The sequence below is a fragment of the Dipodomys ordii genome, unplaced genomic scaffold (assembly GCF_000151885.1).
Source record: "Dipodomys ordii isolate 6190 unplaced genomic scaffold, Dord_2.0 Scaffold87, whole genome shotgun sequence".
NCBI classification, from domain to species: domain Eukaryota; kingdom Metazoa; phylum Chordata; class Mammalia; order Rodentia; family Heteromyidae; genus Dipodomys; species Dipodomys ordii.
Genome location: NW_012267303.1, coordinates 4,167,174 through 4,185,606, shown reverse-complemented (window position 1 = coordinate 4,185,606; position 18,433 = coordinate 4,167,174). Strand labels below are relative to the sequence as shown.

The 18,433-nt window shown below is 45.9% G+C and overlaps 1 protein-coding gene across 1 annotated transcript in view; it reads right to left on the bottom strand.

Moving 5' to 3' along the window:
• The window catches only part of Efcab6 (EF-hand calcium binding domain 6), a 181,939-nt gene that overhangs the window by 106,806 nt on the left and 56,700 nt on the right, over positions 1-18,433 (bottom strand). Inside the window, exons 8-9 of the mRNA XM_013025738.1 lie at positions 14,135-14,283; positions 2,101-2,211 (exon numbers count right to left, since the gene is read on the bottom strand). Of these exons, the coding sequence (XP_012881192.1) occupies positions 2,101-2,211; positions 14,135-14,283 (260 nt within the window). The remainder of the gene's footprint in view (positions 1-2,100; positions 2,212-14,134; positions 14,284-18,433) is intronic.

Here is an 18,433-nt window from a genome sequence, read left to right as displayed (position 1 = left end):
AGGATGGGGAGAAAAGCAGGAATGAGATGAGGCTCTTGTACTTCGTTCTTTCTCAGTGTCATCAATAAGCAGCCTCGCAACAGCAGCAGTCTGTCCCTGTGGGTGGCTCTTTCTCTGGGATGCTAATGTGCCATGTGAGTCTGTTCATCTGGTAACTGGGTGACAGCTAGGAGGGAGAGGCCACAGGTGCCACGCCCACTGGCATCTATCAGCTCAACCATCATGCCTACACTGCCCGCTGTGACCCAAGACCATAGCTCCTTGGCCATCAAATCTGATTTCTGATTTGAAAAAATGAAAAAGTACAGGACAGCGAGCAGAGATGACCCCCGAGGCCCCCTGTGTAGGGAGCACTGTGTGGCACACCCACCCCGCATGGAACCTAGCAGGGGAGGGGATGGCCTTCCACAGCCCCCCCCCCGACTTCCAGTGACCACCTGACCCTCTTTTTCTTTTTTTTTATTATTTTTATTTTATTTGTGAAGATACTGTACAGAGGGGTTACAATTACATGGGCAGGATAATGCGTACATTCCTCTTTTTCTTTCTTGTCTAGGGGCTCAGGCCCCTCATTCCTGTGCACTCTAGGAGCCCACGGTCAGCCATTCTAGACATCACATCCAACTTCAGTAGGCTCCGAGTCTCCTAACACAATCCCACACACTGCCTCCCTTTCCTCAGCGCTGAGGCGGGATGAGCAGAGGATGGGTGCTGTTCCTGCTGCATCCTCACAGCCATCTTGGCTTTTCCCAATTGTGCATGAAGAGGGAAACACACAGCTCGTACCACTTTTCAGAAACACACGCTAGCTGAGTCTGTGTCCCTCCACTGAGCCTTGTTTTTCTTTTTTTCTTTTTTTTGGTCAGTTGTGGGGCTTGAACTCTGGGCCTGGGTGCTGTCCCTCAGCTCTTCAGCTCAAGGCTAGCACTCTACCATCTGAGCTACAGTGCCACTTGCAGTTTTCTGGTGGTTTATTGGAGATAAGAGTTTCACGGACTTTCCTGCCCAGGCTGGCTTTGAACCACGATCCTCAGATCTCAGCCTCCTAAGTAGCTAGGATGACAGGCGTGAGCCATCGGCACCTGACTTGGGCCTCGTTTTTCTAGAGATCGCTGACACTGGCACTGGCACTAGCCAGGGTTCTTTATGCAGGACACGACCAGAAGTCCTCAGCTGTGGAGTCACTACAGGATGGCTACTGTCTCCAGCCTCCTCCCTCTCTGCCTCAGGAGCTAACCATCTCCATAGCCATCACCGTGATGTGACATTACCAAGCATCTTGTGGGTGGTGAGACAGCTCCCTGTTGAGAGCCACTAATTTTGCACAAATAAAACTTTGATTTAAATTCTGACAGCCTTTAGACAAGGTGCTGTCAGACAAGTACAGTGCTGGGAAATGAGTGATTCACTTGAGATAGACTCAAAGAGTCTCTCAGCCCTGCTCCTTGCAGGAGTGGCTGGAGGACAGGTTAGCATATATGGTTCTTAAGTACACACACATAATGATATATGTGTGCACACAATCTCACAGGAATACACTCCAGGCTCAGGGCAGGGTGGGACTCCACCACGCTGAGCATGCAGTCTCTCCCTGCCTGGAAATTGGACCAAAAATGGCAGCAGCCTTACAGCTGAAAGCAATTTGAAGGAAGAAAAATAGGTGAAAAATAATCTGCAAACTTTAAATCATTATGTGAAAGTTGGAAGTTATTCAATGGAAACAAATTGATCATTCAATAAATAAAAAAATGTAATTCAGAAAGTCTCTAACTTTAAAAATATTGTGATTTTCATGACTCAAATGCAGAGGTTCTGCCAGGCACTGGTGGTTCACATCTGTAATCCTAGCTACTCAAGATAGGCTGAGATCCAAAGATTATGGTTCAAAACCAGCCCAGGTGAAGAATCTGTGACATTCTTATCTGTAATTAACCTCCAAAATCCTGGAAGTGGAACTGTGGCTCAAGTGGTAGAGCTTTAGCCTCGAGTAAAAAAACTAAGCAAGAACATGAGGCCCTGAGTTCAGTTCCTTATACTGGCATAAATAAATAATAAATTAAGCTAAATTAAAATAGAAGACTTTGGGATTTTTTTACATACCCATTTCTTCTTTGTGGGGGAGGTGCATTACTGGTTTCCAACCCCTGCTGCTCATAAAATGATGTTAAAAATTGCTTCCAATTGATCTTAGCAGTAGTTCTAAATCCAAGCCTGGATGAAAAGAAAACAAACAAATATTACTGTAAGTACTCCCCCCATAATACCACATAGATTAGATGCTTAATACTGGATCAAAAATGGCAGCAATGAATTTATATGAAGTTTCAAATCTAAGTTAAAATCATTTTGTAAAATAGCCACACAAATTGATTTTTTTAAGCAAGGGGAGAAAAATCAAACATTATACACCTGTGTCTACCTGTTAGTACATTCATAAACTGAAGGTCAAAGTTCTAATGTACATTAAATGACTTTTCAAACTCGGTATTTGAAGAGCTGACAGCATGCTCAACAGAGGGGTGGTCATAAGATGTCCACATCCTGGGCCCTGGACCCCGTGGACACCTTCCCTTGTCCCCAGCAAAGAGGACTCTGTAGACGTGACTACAGATAGACCTTGGGGTGGAAGAGCGTCCTAGGTGATCACAGCAGGCCCTGATGAGTGACATGAATTCTTAAAAGTAGAGAAAGCTAGCCGGGTGCCAGTGGCTCACGCCTATAATCCTAGCTACTCAGGAGGCTGAGATTGAGGATCGAGGTTCAAAGCCAGCTCGGGCAGGAAAGTCCGTGAAACTCTTATCTCCAATAAACCACTAGAAAACCGGAAGTGGCGCTGTAGTTCAAGTGGTAGAGCGCTCGCCTTGTGCTGACGAGCTGAGGGACGGCGCTCAGGCCCAGAGTTCAAGCCCCACAACCAACAAAAAAAAAAAAGGGAGAGAAAACCAGAAAACAATTTGATGTTGATGGCTTTGGAAGGGGCTGTGAGCCAAAGAATACACGTGCCTATACTGGCAAGAAAGGGAGTTGCTCCAAGAGCCCAGTGGGGGCTCCACAGGTGTGAATAACTGACAGCAACTGAAGACACTGGATGAAGGCACTTTCTATAGTAGCAATTGAAGACTAGTGTAGTCCTCAAGTCCTGGCAAGAACACATACTTGGAAAGTTGCTCAAAAACTTATTTCCTAAGTTCGTATGATCCTGTGACTTGGGGCCCAATAGTTGTGGAGCTCAAGAGGCCCGTGGAAACACGCTGGTGTGGACATGGGCCAGCGTGCGAGTCTCTCCCTGTGCCTCCCTGCACTTCTCCTCTGCTTCTCTGCTCTCCTCAGCTAGAAACGGAGAGCTGTACTATCCAAGGATGGATCTGACAAGGGGAAAAGTAACAGATAAAAACCTCGGCTGTGAGCTGCCAGGCATGTATCAATCCCACACTGGGTCCGCCACTCACACACCAGGTGCCACCACCAGAGAGAAGTTTCAGCAACATCCTCAGAACAAATAGGTGACACCAAAGTGAGCATGCGACAGGCTGCAGCACTCTGGTCACTGAATCTAGTGCCTGAGCAAGAATGGGGCAGTGAACTCTTTACCTACAAGTGGGCAACTAAAAGTCCAGAAAACGGGGTGAGGGAGGTTAAAAGAGGGACACTTGGGGATAAAATCTTTGGTATTCTGTAAGCCCAAATTCTTCTGGGCAATAATAAACATAAGCAATAAAGATGGCTATCATTAATCAGAAGGAAATGCAAATTTCCCGACAGGCATTGGTCTTATTACCCGTTGGTAGTAGGATTACAAATTGGTTAGGTTATTGGGAAAACAGATTGGGAGAATTGTATTTTTCATACAGTTAACTAGACAAGCCAGCAGTTTTCCTACTAGACATTGCCTGAGAAATGAAAACAGAAGTCCGTGCAGACTTGTCTGTGAAGGTGCCCACCACAGCTCCCACAATGGCCTGCACCTGAGGACCACCCAACCACCCCCTACTGGTGAGGGCCGAGTGAGCGCAGTCCATCCCCACCACAGGTACGCAGCAGCAGACACTAGTGGGGTGCTGGGGTGTGCAACAACGCGCCAAGTCTTAAAATGATGGTAAGTGATTGCAGTGGAACACAGAACATGGCATAGTGCATGACTCTTCAGGAAAACTCCCAGAAATCCCGGTGCCGGCGGCTCGTGCCTGTAATCCTAGCTACTCAGGAGGCTACAATCTGAGGATCGCAGTTCAAAGCCAGTCTGAACAGAAAAGTCCCTAAGACTTTTACCTCCAAGTAACCAGCAAAAAGCTGAAAGTAGAGCTGTGGCTTAAGTAGTAGGGTGCCAGTCTTGAGGGAAAACCCAAACCAAAACAAGAAGCAACAACAATAACAAAAATAATAAACTCCCAGAAAGGGTAAAATTACAGTGACAGTGACAAGTGGCTGAAGAGTCTGTGGAGGGAGCAGGAAGGAGGGCTGGTAGCACAGGAGTGATGATTAAGTGCTCTCCATCGTGACTAGGTAGTGGTTATACAAGTGCACACAATTCTAGAATTTACTAAGCTACATACTTAAGAATGGCATTTTATTAAAAATTATATTTCAGTAAACTTAGACAGAAAATGGACAAAGGATATAAACAGAAGGGTTGTGGTTTTTTTTTTTTTTTACAGAGGGAGTACATATAACTTTTAAGCACGAAACACACAATGAAAATAGTAATCAAATCCAAACAGCATGAAAATGCTCTCACCTATCAGATTAGCAAGGATTTTCAATGGCAGCGTTAAATATGGCATGAGGAGCCTCCCTCCTAAGAATAAATTAGCACCTTTCAGAAGTTCATCTCAGCAAATGGAACATCACCCTTAAAGATGTCCAAACCCTTGACTCGAGGATTGACAAAACACCGTGCAGCCATTCAAAATCAGTGTCAAAAGTGTTTTAGTGACATAAAAAGGCTCCTCATACAACATTCTGTGAGAAAACACAACATACTGATACCCCGCCTGGTCTGAACTATGGAAAGTGCTCACGTGAACATGCGAACATTCACACACAAAAGAAATTCTGCAGGGAAACATCAAAACCTCACCAGCAGCTAGTTCTGTCTATTACAATGCTGGGTAATTCTTTATGGTTTCTCTTAATTTCCATTTTGAGCATGCCTGGTGTTAATAATCAACACAAATAAAAATCCATTTTAAAAAACAGCTCGTACTTTTACTAGCGAGGTAGCAACTATTGCTTAGCTAAAACCATAAAGACCCTGCCGACTGTCACTCCCAGCAATGCCCAATGGCTCTGGCAGCTGTCCTCTGGCCTCTGATGGTAGAAACCAAATACAATGTGGGATCCAGCTAGAGACTTTTGGCAGCAGGAGATCCCATCACAGAGAGGAATGCATCAAAGTCCCATCGCTCAACAGACAGCTACTGTGGAGCACAGGAGCAAGGAGTCACAGAGGCAGAGACGAGTCCACAGGTCACTGGGACCCAAGAAGGCTCCCAAGGAGAGCAAGGTGAGGATCTGGGGTAGAAGCGGGAGGGAACGGCAGCGGCAGGAAACCAGAGGAACATATAAAAAGGGAATGAATGGGCCACGGTTGGCTGGCACCTTCCTCTGTCCCATCGCAGAAGCTCACAGCCCGTACCTCACTTCCCTTCTCCAGGCGGCTCCACACAGCTGGCCTGACGTCACAGCTGTGCTGGTCCATTTTTGTCTCTGGCCTGGACTTCCAGAGCTTCCTGCGTGCAGCCCCCTCTGCCGCACTACAACACGCGGGTTCTGTTCTAACAGGCATGCGAGTGCAGAACTGTCCTGCAGCCTCTTCTCCCCCGACCTTCAACTGCACCAAGCTCCTCCTACTGAAGCCCGAGTTCATTTCCATGGGGTCCAACAGGACAAGGCCAGCTCCAGAATATAGAATGGAAATACAGATTCCTACTCCCCTCGGACCGCTCACGCTGCTTCTCTGGACAGACCTCCCTAAGCCAATACAGACTGGAGCTGCCACCAAAGAGAAGAGGGCTGCTCTCATATTCCAAATTTCCAAGGCAGTCACCTGGTTTGGGCCAGTGATGGCACTGTTAATGTTAATAAAGTGACAAGGCCAAGCACACATGCAAATCCACACTGCCCCCAGTCTGCTGTGCGGTTGCCGGCAGAGCAAAGCCTGGCTTTGCAGTTCCTGATGGCAGTTTCCCTCCCCAGGGCTGGGAGCCCCGTGTACCTTCACACAGCCTTTTCTTGGGGCTCTGTGTTCTGTGGGAGTAAAATGAGAATGAACTGTACTCAAGGCTTGTCCACAGGAAGTCCCACCTACAACTAGTTATGTGCACAGGATGAGCGTACCCACTTTAAGGGGCCATTATACCATAGTCTACCAGCTTCCTTCTAGTTTGAAGGGAGGACCAAGTATCTGGAGGCCACCATTCTGAAAGTCACTGGGGACCCAGGGCTCTGAGGCCCATTGGTTGGGACGGCCCCTCCAAAGTGAAAGTCTGGGCCTGTGACAGATCACAAAGGAGTAGAGGCCGTTCTTGGAGGTCCCTGATCTGGGAGACACTGGGTCCTGAAGCTCTGCTCCACTCCAGGGCCCCCATAGGCACCACTGAGCCTGCCATGGTTCTGTAGAAGTGGTCGGCATGCAGGGAGGCCCATGCTGGTTGGGAAGAGAGAGAAAGTGTGCCCAACAGGGGCTGAGTCCTCCGCTATCTCACCCTCCCCTACACCCATGCCCTGGAGGGGGACGGTTCAGGTCTGCCTGGCAGGTGGGCTGTGGGACACACTGCAGCATAGCAAAGAGTTCAGCATCGCCACAGCCCTGTCCAGCAGCCTGAGAGACTGGCAGGCCTCCAGGCAGACTGGTGGGTCAGTCCATGTGTGCCCGATGGACAGATGGATGGTGAACCCACAAAGAATGAGCCTCAAAGGGGGAGACAACAGAGAGGCCTAGAAAAGAGGTGCCGATGGGCCTCGGAAACAAGCACTGCTGTAGAGATGTGGGTGTCCCAGAGAAGCGCCCACTGGCGGATGCCATGGAAGGAGCTCCCACCAGAGAGGAGGGCAGAGGCCCATCCTGAGGTGGCCCTGCGCAGGCTCCCACTGGAAGGAGGGCAGAGGGCCCATTCTGAGGATGCCTTAAGCAGGAATTAATGAAAATGGAGTACATTTGATTTTTTCCTTTGGTGTGCTGACCTATGAGTTTTATACGAGTATAGATTTGTGTCGATTTCTATACTCATCACCCCCAAATACCTCATGCTGCCCTGTGGAGACATGTCCTTCCTTCCTCCCGACCCTCCCATATGACCCCAGACCTCCAGCAATCACTCCTCACTCTTAGCATCCTTGCTTTGTCTTTTCTAAGACAGCATCAAAATGGCATGCTGCAGAGCAGCCTTTGAGACTGCTTTCTCCCACGCAGCACTGCCATCTTTGAGATTCACTCATGTTGCACATTTGTGTCAATGTTCCTTCTCTATTTTGCTAAAGAAGATTCCATCATATGGCTGTGCTAGCTTGTTTATCTATTTGTCTGCTGAGATTATACTTGGGTTGTTGCCAGTTGAAGAACAAATAAGAATGTTTGTGTACAGGTTTGGTAGTGAACTCTTAAATCACTAAAAGTCACATAAAATGTGCCCAACATAAATACAGGCTCATTCTAGTGAGTTAAAAAATACAACAAAACAGCTGGCTCACACCTGTAATCCGAGCTACTCAGGAGGCTGAGATCTGAGGATCACAGTTCAGAGCCAGCTTGGGCAGGAAAGGCTGAGAGATTCTTATCTCCAAGTCACCACTAGAAAACAGGAAATGGAGCTGTGGCTCAAAGTGGTCGAGCGTTAGCCTTGAACAAAAGAGCTCAAGGGCAGCACCCAGGCCCTGAGTTCAAGCCCCGTGACCAACAACAACAACAAAAAAGCAAAGCCTAAATTTAGTGGGTGAGGCCTGGTTTCCAGGGCTGTTCTGTGAGGTGGAGTGGCTGAGGAAGCCACTGCTAGCTGTCCTGGCTGCACCCTTCTCATGGGGGCTTCAGGGGAAAGCCCCCAGAGGAGTATCAGCCACTGGAGACCAGGAGACACCTGGTGCAACTCCCAGCTGCCCCATACAGGCTTTGCTTGGTAGACCTCTCTTCCTACAAGACATATAGAGTCCTATTGTCCCTAATGATCACTGTCTAAGCTCAATAAGCAGGTTAAAAACACACAATATGAAAGCATGTGCTTTCCACAAGTTCAACAACAACAACAACAAAAGAGCTGGACACCAGTGGCTCAAGCCTGCAATCCTAGCTACTCAGAAGGCTGAGATCTGAGGATTGAAGTTTGAGGCTCTCGCAGGCAGAAAAGTCCCTGAGATTCTTCTCTCTAATTAATCACCAAAACCTGGAAGAGGAACTGTGGCTCAAGTGGTAGAGTGCTAGCCTTGAGTAAAAAAGCCTAGTACTAGCACAAATAAAAAGGTTATTTTTTATTAACTGGATAGACCATTGTAGACTGAACCTGATACAGAGAAGTCCAGGCATAGTAGAAATCTAGAGAGATGGAGTAGAATAAAAAATAGAAATTTGGACCAAATTATGAGCAACAATTTAGGATTGGGCAAAGTAGACACTAAAAACAATAGGGAAAGGAGTATTTAGTAAGCAGTAGTGGAAGATAAACTTCTTTTTGGAAAATACAATTTTAATTAAGATAGCCAACTTACATTACAACGGATTAAAGTGTTTATTGTAAAGAATAAGAAAAACAAGCAGAGTGGAATAGTTTTTAATCAAGTCTCAATAAGAATGATGAATTAATAGATTTTAAACAATAGAAGACACTCCAAAAAGAGATGAATGTACTTGGTTATATGAAGATGTAAACCCTCCTATAACGAGGTGTCCTGTTAGAGACAGAGCCCAGCAAGATGAGAACAGCTGCAGCCCTGTGCTGGAGAACACTTATCTTTTAATAATTATCTAGTTGTTTTTTTTAAAGCAAACTGAAAGGTGATGGTGTTAAATTGAACAACCTCACCAGGGCCACAGCCAACTCAGAGATGAAGAAATTCACCAGGCGGGAGCCACAACCAGGTTCGACAGCATCAGTGGATCACCTCTCCACGAAATACACATTCCGGGCGCCAGTGGCTCAGGCCTATAATCCTACCTACTCAGGAGGCTGAGGATCTCAGTTAAAAACCAGCCTGGGCAGGAAAGTCCATGAGACTCTTATCTCCAATAAACCACTAGAAAACCAGAAGTGGTGCTGTGGCTCAAGGGGTAGAGTGTTCGCCTTGAGCTGAAGAGCTGAAGGACAGGGCCTAGGCCTAGAGTTCAAGCCCATGACCAGAAAAAAAAAAAGGAAGGAAAAAAAAAAGTAATACACATTCCAGGGCTGGGAAGGTGGCTCAGTGGTAGAGTGCTTGCCTTGCATACATGAGGCCCTGGGTTCAATTCCTCAATACCACATAAGCAGAAAAAGCCAGAAGTGATGTAAAAAGAAAAAAAAAAGAAATACACATTTCAGAGGTAGCAATTCCCTGCCTTCGTTTAATGGTACCAGTACCGGAAGTGTGAGTACGTGAAAACTGGAATGCCCACGATGCAGATGGTGACATAACTTGCTACTGTTCTGAGAGGATGCTGTGGCCATCCTCATGAGATCCACCAGAGTGACAGGTGATGTCACACAGCAGAGCAGATGCCAGATGCAGGGAGCCCTAACTAGCAACTATCTGCCACTGTCACCTTTGCCAAGGAACCTCAAATTGAGAACAAGCCCCAATCTACTGCCTGGTGCGGAGAATGAAATAGCCACCACTTTGAAAGATAAAAGAAGGGAGCTCACTCTGCCTCTCCCTCCCCTTCCCCAGGCTAGCACAGTGCCACATAGAGAGGACAGGACAGCCAGGGGCCAGACAACCAGAAGTGTGAACCCAGGTGCCCCAGGCTGCCCCTCCTCCTCCCCTCAGGGGGAGCCAGACAGATGGCATGGCCTGGCTTTTTGGGTTCGGAAGACACAGCCAGGAGGGTAGCCCAGGACCGCCTCAGAGCTGAGCCCAATGTTCCCAGCTTGGAGGCAGTGTTCTACTGGGTTCGAATCCCAGAAGGCCAGCCTCCCGGGCCAGCCTGGGAAACTACCCTGGGGCCTCCCAGCAGTGTCACAACAAGGAGTGGCTGGTTGCACAACACTCTGGTGCTCCCAAGCACTGGGTATGACCTGAAGCGGCACACCTGCTGGCCCCTGCCCAGCCTGGCAAATCCCACTATCCTGGGACAAATGGAAATGCAACCTACTAAACTCATGGGGCGCCACCAAAGCAGCGCCAAGAAGGAATGAAACGCCCACATCAAAAGAAGGAATATCTCAGACAACTTGGTTTAACCTCAAGGATGCAGAAAAAAGAATAAACTCAACCCAGTATAGTATCAGCAGAAGGAAAGAACAAAGATCACAGAAGAAAATAAAGCAGATAGAAACTGGAAAATTTTTTAAAAAGATCAATGAAACTGAGTTGATTTTTTTCAGAGCTGAGGACTGAACTCCAGGCCTCGTACTTGTCAAGCTAAATTCCCAGCCCACTGAGTTGATTTTTTTGAAAAATAAAATGGATACATCTTTAGCTAGATTATGGGGGAAAAGAGGACTCAAATAAAAATCAGAAATGAAAAAGCAGATATTAAGACTGATAACACAGAAACATAAAGGACCATAAGAGACTATTATGAACAACTGAATACTAAAAAGTTGGATACGGGACAAATCTCCAGATGCATACAATCTACCAAGATTGAGTCTTACAAATTCAGATATGTGCTATTTTATAAGAAATGACTAAATTCTTCACAACAAAACAGTAGAAATAAAAAGCTCAGAATGCAGGGCATGGTGGTACAGGCCCATAATCCTAGCTGAGGCAGGAAGATCAAAATGTCAAGTTAGCTTGGGAGCTTGTCTCAAAAAAAAAAGCTAGCAAAAGATATGTTTGATAAATGCTAATGAAGAGAGAACTGTTAGGCCAGTAACTGGTGGCTCATGCCCACAAACCTAGCTACTGAGGAGGCTAAGATCTAGAGGATCTCAGTTCAAAGCCAGTCTAGGCAGAAAAGTTCTTAAGACTCCATCTCCCATTAACCAGCAAAATGTCAGATGGAGGCTCATGTGGTAGAGTGCCAGCAATGAGCAAGAAAGTCAAGTGAAAGCATGAGGACTTCAGTTCAAGCCCTGGTGCTGGTACACACACACACACACACACACACACACACACACACAGAGGCACATGTGCTTGCTCACAAGCATGCAGAGAGAACTGTTATAGGTATTTTCATATGAGATCAGACAGCCCATATGGGGCCTCCCCAGGGATAGCAGGGTATCACACAGTGATTGCAAAGACAGGCCAAGTCCGCCCAACTAGATCTGTGCCCCAGGTATATAATACGGATGGATGTCCCACATCTACACAGCCTGGACACAAAAATGTCCCAGATTTTGGATTTCTTTTTTTAGATCTTGCCATAGTTGCATATCCATAATAAGCTCTAGGAGTAAGTCCCAAGCCTGAACACAAAACCTGTGTATGTTTCATACTGCCTCTTGTACATAGTTGAAGGTAATGTCATACAATGTTCTTAGTGCACCTGCATTTTGACTATAGCTCATCATGTGTGGATTCCTCAACTTGTGCCACGCAGGAAGTCCTGGTCTTCGAAGTCCTTGAGAATCTGGATTCTTGCCACACATGCAACCTATAACTCTGCTGCTGTTTCTTGTGCCTGGTTCCACTGGGAATTTTGGGTGGATGCAAGACCTGGACCCCTGCGAGCGGAGGTCAGATCGACAGCACACCCTGCCATCTGTGCCCCCAGGCCCTCATCCTATGTCCATCACTTACAGTCCTCCAGCAATCTGCTCGGCCCTGCAACTATTTGTTACTTATTTTTGCATTTTTTAGCACTTACCACAATGGCTGGTAGGGAACGACACTCAATAAATGTTAGCTGAATGGCATTTTATGTATGTGCTAAAATTCGAATTTTAAAGACTATGAAACCAATATGAAAAATGCCTGTAATATACATTTCTATTTTTAAAAGCACAGTGTAAAACTGTAGGTGTACCCTGATTACAGATGTAAAAGTTATCTATGTGTGGGGACAAAATTGAAGGGAATGAAGAACCGTGCAAATAGTTCCTTAGGTAAGGTGGATGGTGACTTCTGGTTTATAATTTCTATTATTGTTAAATTAGTGCTTCTGTAATCTTGGAAAGGAGACAGAAATGGCTGCATAACTTTAAGCTACTCAAGAGAAGAGTTCCTACAGCACAAGGAGCTGTTTTTCAAGCCACAGAAATCTTTGCTCCTAGGGTCAATTTTGCTTCTCCTTCTAGAAGTCATGGATTCGGGAACAGGGACTGTCTCTGAACAGTGGCACTGACTAGAAAAGGATTCTCAGCACCAGCTAACACTGCTTTCTCCCATCGCTCAGACCTCTTCTATCTAGGCGACCAAAGGCCTCAGCAGTTACCAGAGTTACACAGGACAGTCTCTCCATTAGCTTCTACCTCTATGAGGAAACCTTCTCCATGTTACCAGAACAGGAAACCAGGGCATTAGAGAGAGTTTTGCTCACCCAGACCTTTATGTATAAGACAGTTCCAAACAGAAAGGAACTGGGGATCTGTGCAGAAATGGCTAACTCCAGGCCCCAGGCACAGATGTGTGAGATAAGCCCCAAGCATCTGGTCATACCAGAAAGCAAGAAAGGTATCCATAACCACTAGGGTCACAGCAGCACAACTCAGGAGCCGGCATGAAAACGCTCCCACAACTGAATCTCAATTGAATAATCACAACTGAATCTCAATAGGAATAATAACTGTCAGGAGTTAGGTATAATAGCACACACCTGTAATCTCAGTCTGGAAGGCAGAGAGGCAGGAAAATCCCAAATTTAGAGCCAGACTAGGATATACAGTGAGTCCATGTCTCAAAAACATCAAAAAAGAAAAAGAATAATAACTGTGAGTAAATTAAAACATACCACATATGTTTAGATTTGTGAATTCATAATTAAAAATCACTAGGAAAAAATGCTAAATACTCTATTTGTAGAGGATGCTAGAGAACCAGCCCCTAATTTTGAGAAGCAGCAAATGTAGTATAACCAGCAGGCTGCCCTGCCTTCATATATTAACCAGGCCCTGCTGTGGTCAGGCAAGATGACAGGAGAGCTGAGAGACAGAACATTCCCCCATGGTGGGAAAAGAGACCATCAGCCAACACAGTGGCCACCTTCTGTGAAGATGCATTGCCCAGAGCAATGCACACAAAACATGCATGCATGGGTCTATAACCTACCAGTGCTGGGCAGAGTGCTGGGGGCAGGGGAAAAAGGGAGCATGTGTTTTCAATGGTCTAATCCTGGTGAAAAGAAATGCCACTTGACGAACAATCCACGTGACTTACAGAATTAACCAATGGAGAGGAGTGGCAACCCAGCCTCCAACAATGCAGACTTGATCTGGACCCTAGACAAAACAGGGACCATGGGGCCAGCTGTGAACCCTGGCTACATATTTATTTACCAGTAGTACAGATCATTGTATCTGATGTAAAAACAACATTTCACTGGGGTTTAGACACATAGAGAGATGATGTCTGGACTTTAAGAATATCTGGGGTTGGACTGAAAAGTTGGCTCAGTGGTAGAGTGCTTGCTTTGCATGCATGAGGCCCTGGGTTTGATTTCTCAGCACCACATAAGCAGAAAAAGCTGAAAGTGGTGCTGTGGCTCAAGTCGTAGAGTGTTAGCCTTGAGCTGAAGAGCTGAGGGTCAGCACCCAGGCCCAGAGTTCAGACCCCACACCCGACCAAAAAAAGAAAACGAAAACAAGGGGTTGAGGAACACATGCAAAGATACAAACTAAATGACTGGCCAGGACACCAATGCTTTAGAAATTGGGGCATGACTGGGTTAGCAGATTCACAAGATTATTCTCTTTACCTAAGGATGTGTTTGAAACTTTCAAAAAAATTCTGATAAAAAATAAATGAAAAAAAAAACAAAAATAAAAATAAAATAAAAAATAAATGAAAGCTCTTTCCTATTCTCACAGTTGATGGGTGGGGAAGACACATGTCAAGGAGTTCTTACCTTCTCATTAACTGGATAAAAATCTTCCTAGGTAAGGGGTAGACAAAGGTGTCGAGCACGACCTTCAGGTAGTTCAGGGAGACGTAGCCACCTCTGCAGGGGTCCCCTGCACTCAGGGCTTTTTCAACCTTTTGGTAGGACTTCAAAAGCTGCAAAGGAATAAACATCACAAAATAAACATCACGGAGTCACTCTGCCTTCCTACTTTTGCCAGAACCTCTTCATATCTTCCTCTCTGAAAGCTGATCAAAAGGGTTCCATAGGCATGTACGGAAGTTCAAATGTTTAATTGACAATCTCACTACAAGACAGCATCCCCAGCCAGTGACAGCGCACCTGTGACAAGGGAAAAACAGCACAGATGAAGAATCTACCTCCAATTTCAACACTAAAAATAATCCGTGTCTCTGCCAGTTTGATACATCTTTCCCCATATACTCCACGGCGCCTCCTCCTGTGGGCCTATCCTACGCCTCTCCTGGGTAAGTCAGGCAGATCAAGCACACAAGATGTGAGCATGTTATTAAAAATAGAAGTGGCAGCTGGGTGCTGGTGGCTCATGCCTGTAATCCTAGCTACTCAGGAGGCTGAGATCTGAGGATCATAGTTCAAAGTCAGCCTGGGCAGGAAAGGCTGTGAGGCTCTTTTTTTTGCGGGGGGGGGGTCCGGTCATGGGGCCTGAACTCTGGGCCTGAGCGCTGTCCCTTGGCCCTTCAGCTCAATGTTAGAGCTCTACCACTTGAGCCACAGCTCCACTTCCGGCTTTTTTCTTTTTGCTTATGTGGTGCTGAGGAATCGAACCCAGGGCCTTGGGCATGCAAGGCAAGCGTTCTACCACTGAGCCACCTTCCCAGCCCCAAGGCCGTGAGACTCTTATCTCTAACAAACCACTCAGAAAACTGGAAATGGTGCCGTGGCTCAAGTGGTAGAGAGCTCGCATTGAACTGAAGAACTGAAGGACAGCACCCAGGCCCAGAGTTCAAGCCCCACAACGGACAAAAAAAAATAGAAGTAGCTTTTACAAGAGGGAAAGTTATGAATCTAGAGATTGCATAAACAGAGTATACCCTGGACAGTTTTTCAATCATTCCTTTTTTTTTTTTTAATGAAGAATTAACAAGAACCTAAGTGAGTGAGCTTAGCTGTGAGCTCCAGAGTGGAGTGCATCAGGCTCACCCCTGGTCTCTGATGTGAGACATGGAGATACAGGGAGTTCTGCCACGTTTCCAAAGGTCTCCTGCTGTTTATTATTGGAAAATACCAATATTCACCCATATTTATCAGCCATCCTACTTTGTTTTTTATAATATAATTTTATTGCTATACTTAAAATGCTGTACAAAGGGGTCACCGGTTTCACAAGTCAGGTAATGAGTACATTTCTTTGTTAGGACAATGTCACCCTTTCCTTCACTTCCCCCCAGGCTCCCCCTCAGGTCTCTGCCCTCAGTTACATAGCTCCTTTTCCACACATTGTCTACTGAATGCAATGACTGCATTTGCTTTCACTTTGGCTTGATGGTTTTGTCTCCTGCAAACAGGGATACAATGACCAATAATACCACTGGCACTTGGTGGAGAAAACGAGTTACTCCGATACAATATGGCTTACATGTTCAAGTCTCACAAGAAATGGGAAGCAGGTGAGTGATGTCCTTCCATGGACACAGGATATTGGAAATCTTTGAAATACTTAGAGAGCTAACTTTCTCAGGACCCCAGCTGCTTATAATGTTGGATAAAACTAACCCTCAATGCAACTGGATTTGCACGTATCTTCCAGACAGAGGGGCTTCAATCAGACACAATGCTGGGGAAGGACTCAGGGAGAGGCAGGGCCCTGGCATGGAACAAGGTCTTCACTTCCATTAGATGAGTGAAATCTATATTTACTATAATGACATTTGGTCTCCAACAAGGGTTTGGTTTAGTTTCGGAGTATGTTTCTTAGATGATTGAAAGTTTCGAATGAAATAGAAATGGTACCTTATATGTAACCTCCTAAGAATTTTCATTATTGTTGGTTATAAAGAAATCACAACCTTGTATAAGATCAAGCAATTCAACAAAATATAAAAAGGGAATAAAAGCCAGGTACTGGTGGTGGCTCACAACTGTAATCTACTCAGGATGCTGAAATCTGAGGACTGCAGTTCAAAACCAGCCTGGGCAGGAAAGGCCAGGGGAATCTAGTCTTCAATTAATCAGCAATATTCCAGAAGCAGAGTTGTGGCTCAAATTGTGGAATGGGAATCTTCAGGAAAAAAAGCCAAGTGAGAGTGGAAGGCACTGAATTTAAGCCCTGTGTTGGCACTGGTGCACACATGCATGCACATGTGCACGCACACACCCACACACATGCTCATGTCCATACACACACACATACACACACACATACACACATACACAGAAGCATTACCATCCACAATTATGAACATATTATGTCAAAGCTCCCAACATGACCATGAGAAAATATGCTGTGTTATAAAAAAATGGAGTCACATGATACTTTCGGGCTTGACACAGCTTTACTACTTTGACATTAAGCTAGTGTATATCCAGTGTTCTTGTAGCTGGCAGATGGCATGCCATCCTATTATTGATGGGCTGCAACCCCCCCCCCCATTTTCCACCTTCATGCATGTCATTTACACATTCAGTTCTTCCATTTTCCTGAGCCCATCTACGTGAGACCTCTGCAGGCATGTTCTTAGGACACCCTGCCCTTTACAGTTCCTGGAAGGAACTACACTTGTGAACACCAGCACTTGTGCAGCGCCCCTCCCTGACTGCCAGGTCACATGACCTTGGGAGCGTGCGCTCCTGCCTGCTTTGCTGATAGCTACCCAGAACAAAGCACAATTTTTGGCATGTGGTGAACACTCAATATTTGGTAAATGTGGAAATATTTTTATCAAAAATGTTCTAAACAAAAGTTGCAAAACAGAGAAAGCTGTTCAGTACATTAGTAAACAGGGAAATGAACCTCAAACTCACAGCTGAAACGCCATCTGCACTGGACGGCAGAACGGGAAAGTCTGACCATGTCAAGTACTGGGGCGCATGTGGAATGGGAGCCCCCATATGCTTGGGAGAGGAGGGGAGTAATTGATCTCAGGAAACCATGTGACGCTGCAAATGGAAGAAGACTGTTCTGCTGCCCGGCAAGCACTGGGCTCCTCGCACCAGGAGGCCAGCCGCCACCTGTCGGCAGTGGGACTCACACCCAACAAGCAATCCAGACGCCGCCACGGGAGACCATCACGTGTGGATAGCAGAACACACAGCAGTGACAGCGTAATGCAACTAGCTCAGCGCTGTGTACCAATCTTACTGTGAGCACAACAGGATGAAAACAAATGGTTGTGTAATTAGACCTAAGAGAGGAACAAAGACAGGAGAGAGAAACAAATAACAAATACTGAGAAAAAGAAATATCAGGAAATAAGTGCACATTCCCTGAAAAATGAACTAAATGAAAGTCTGAACCCAAGGCCTGGTGCAGTGGCTCATACCTGTAATCCTAGATAATCATGAAGTAGAAATAAAGAGGATTGTGGTTCAAGGCTAGCGGGAGCAAAATGCTGGTGGGTCCCCATTTCAACAATAAAAGTTAGGCTTGGTGGGGCACCCCGTCATCCTGACTACTAGGGAAGCACAGGCAGGTGGACTGCAGTCGAGGCCAACCTTGGCATAAATGTGAAACCCTATTTGACAAATAGCTAAAACAAAAAGGGCCAGGTGTGTTGATTAAGTTGTAGAGCGCCTGCCTAGCAAGGCCCTGAATTCAAACCCCAGTACCACCATGTTCATTTATCTTTTTTTTTTTCTTTTTGTCAGTTCTTTAGCTCAAGGGTAGCACTCTACCATTTGAGCCACAGTGCCATTTCCGGCTTTTTCTGCTTATATGGTGCTGAGGAATTGAACCCAGGGCCTCATGCTTACAAGGCAAGCATTCTACCACTGAGCCACCTTCCCACCCCCACCATGTTCATTTACATATATGAATTCATCACAAGGAAATTCTAAAAATTATAAAACAATGAAGGGGATGGGAAGGAACATATCAGGGCTAGGAAAACAGAAAAGAAATAAGAATTTATAGTGATAAAATTACAAATAGCAAAGATGAGATGAATGAAAACAGAGAAACTGAGCAAAAGGATTAAAACAATCTGAGAGCAGATGACAGCTGTCAATGGTTGACAAAGACAGTTCCATATAAGGACAATGGGGACACAGATGCAGGAAGGAAAGATGGAGGGGCAGGTAGAGGTGGGCCAGCAAGATGGCCCCCCA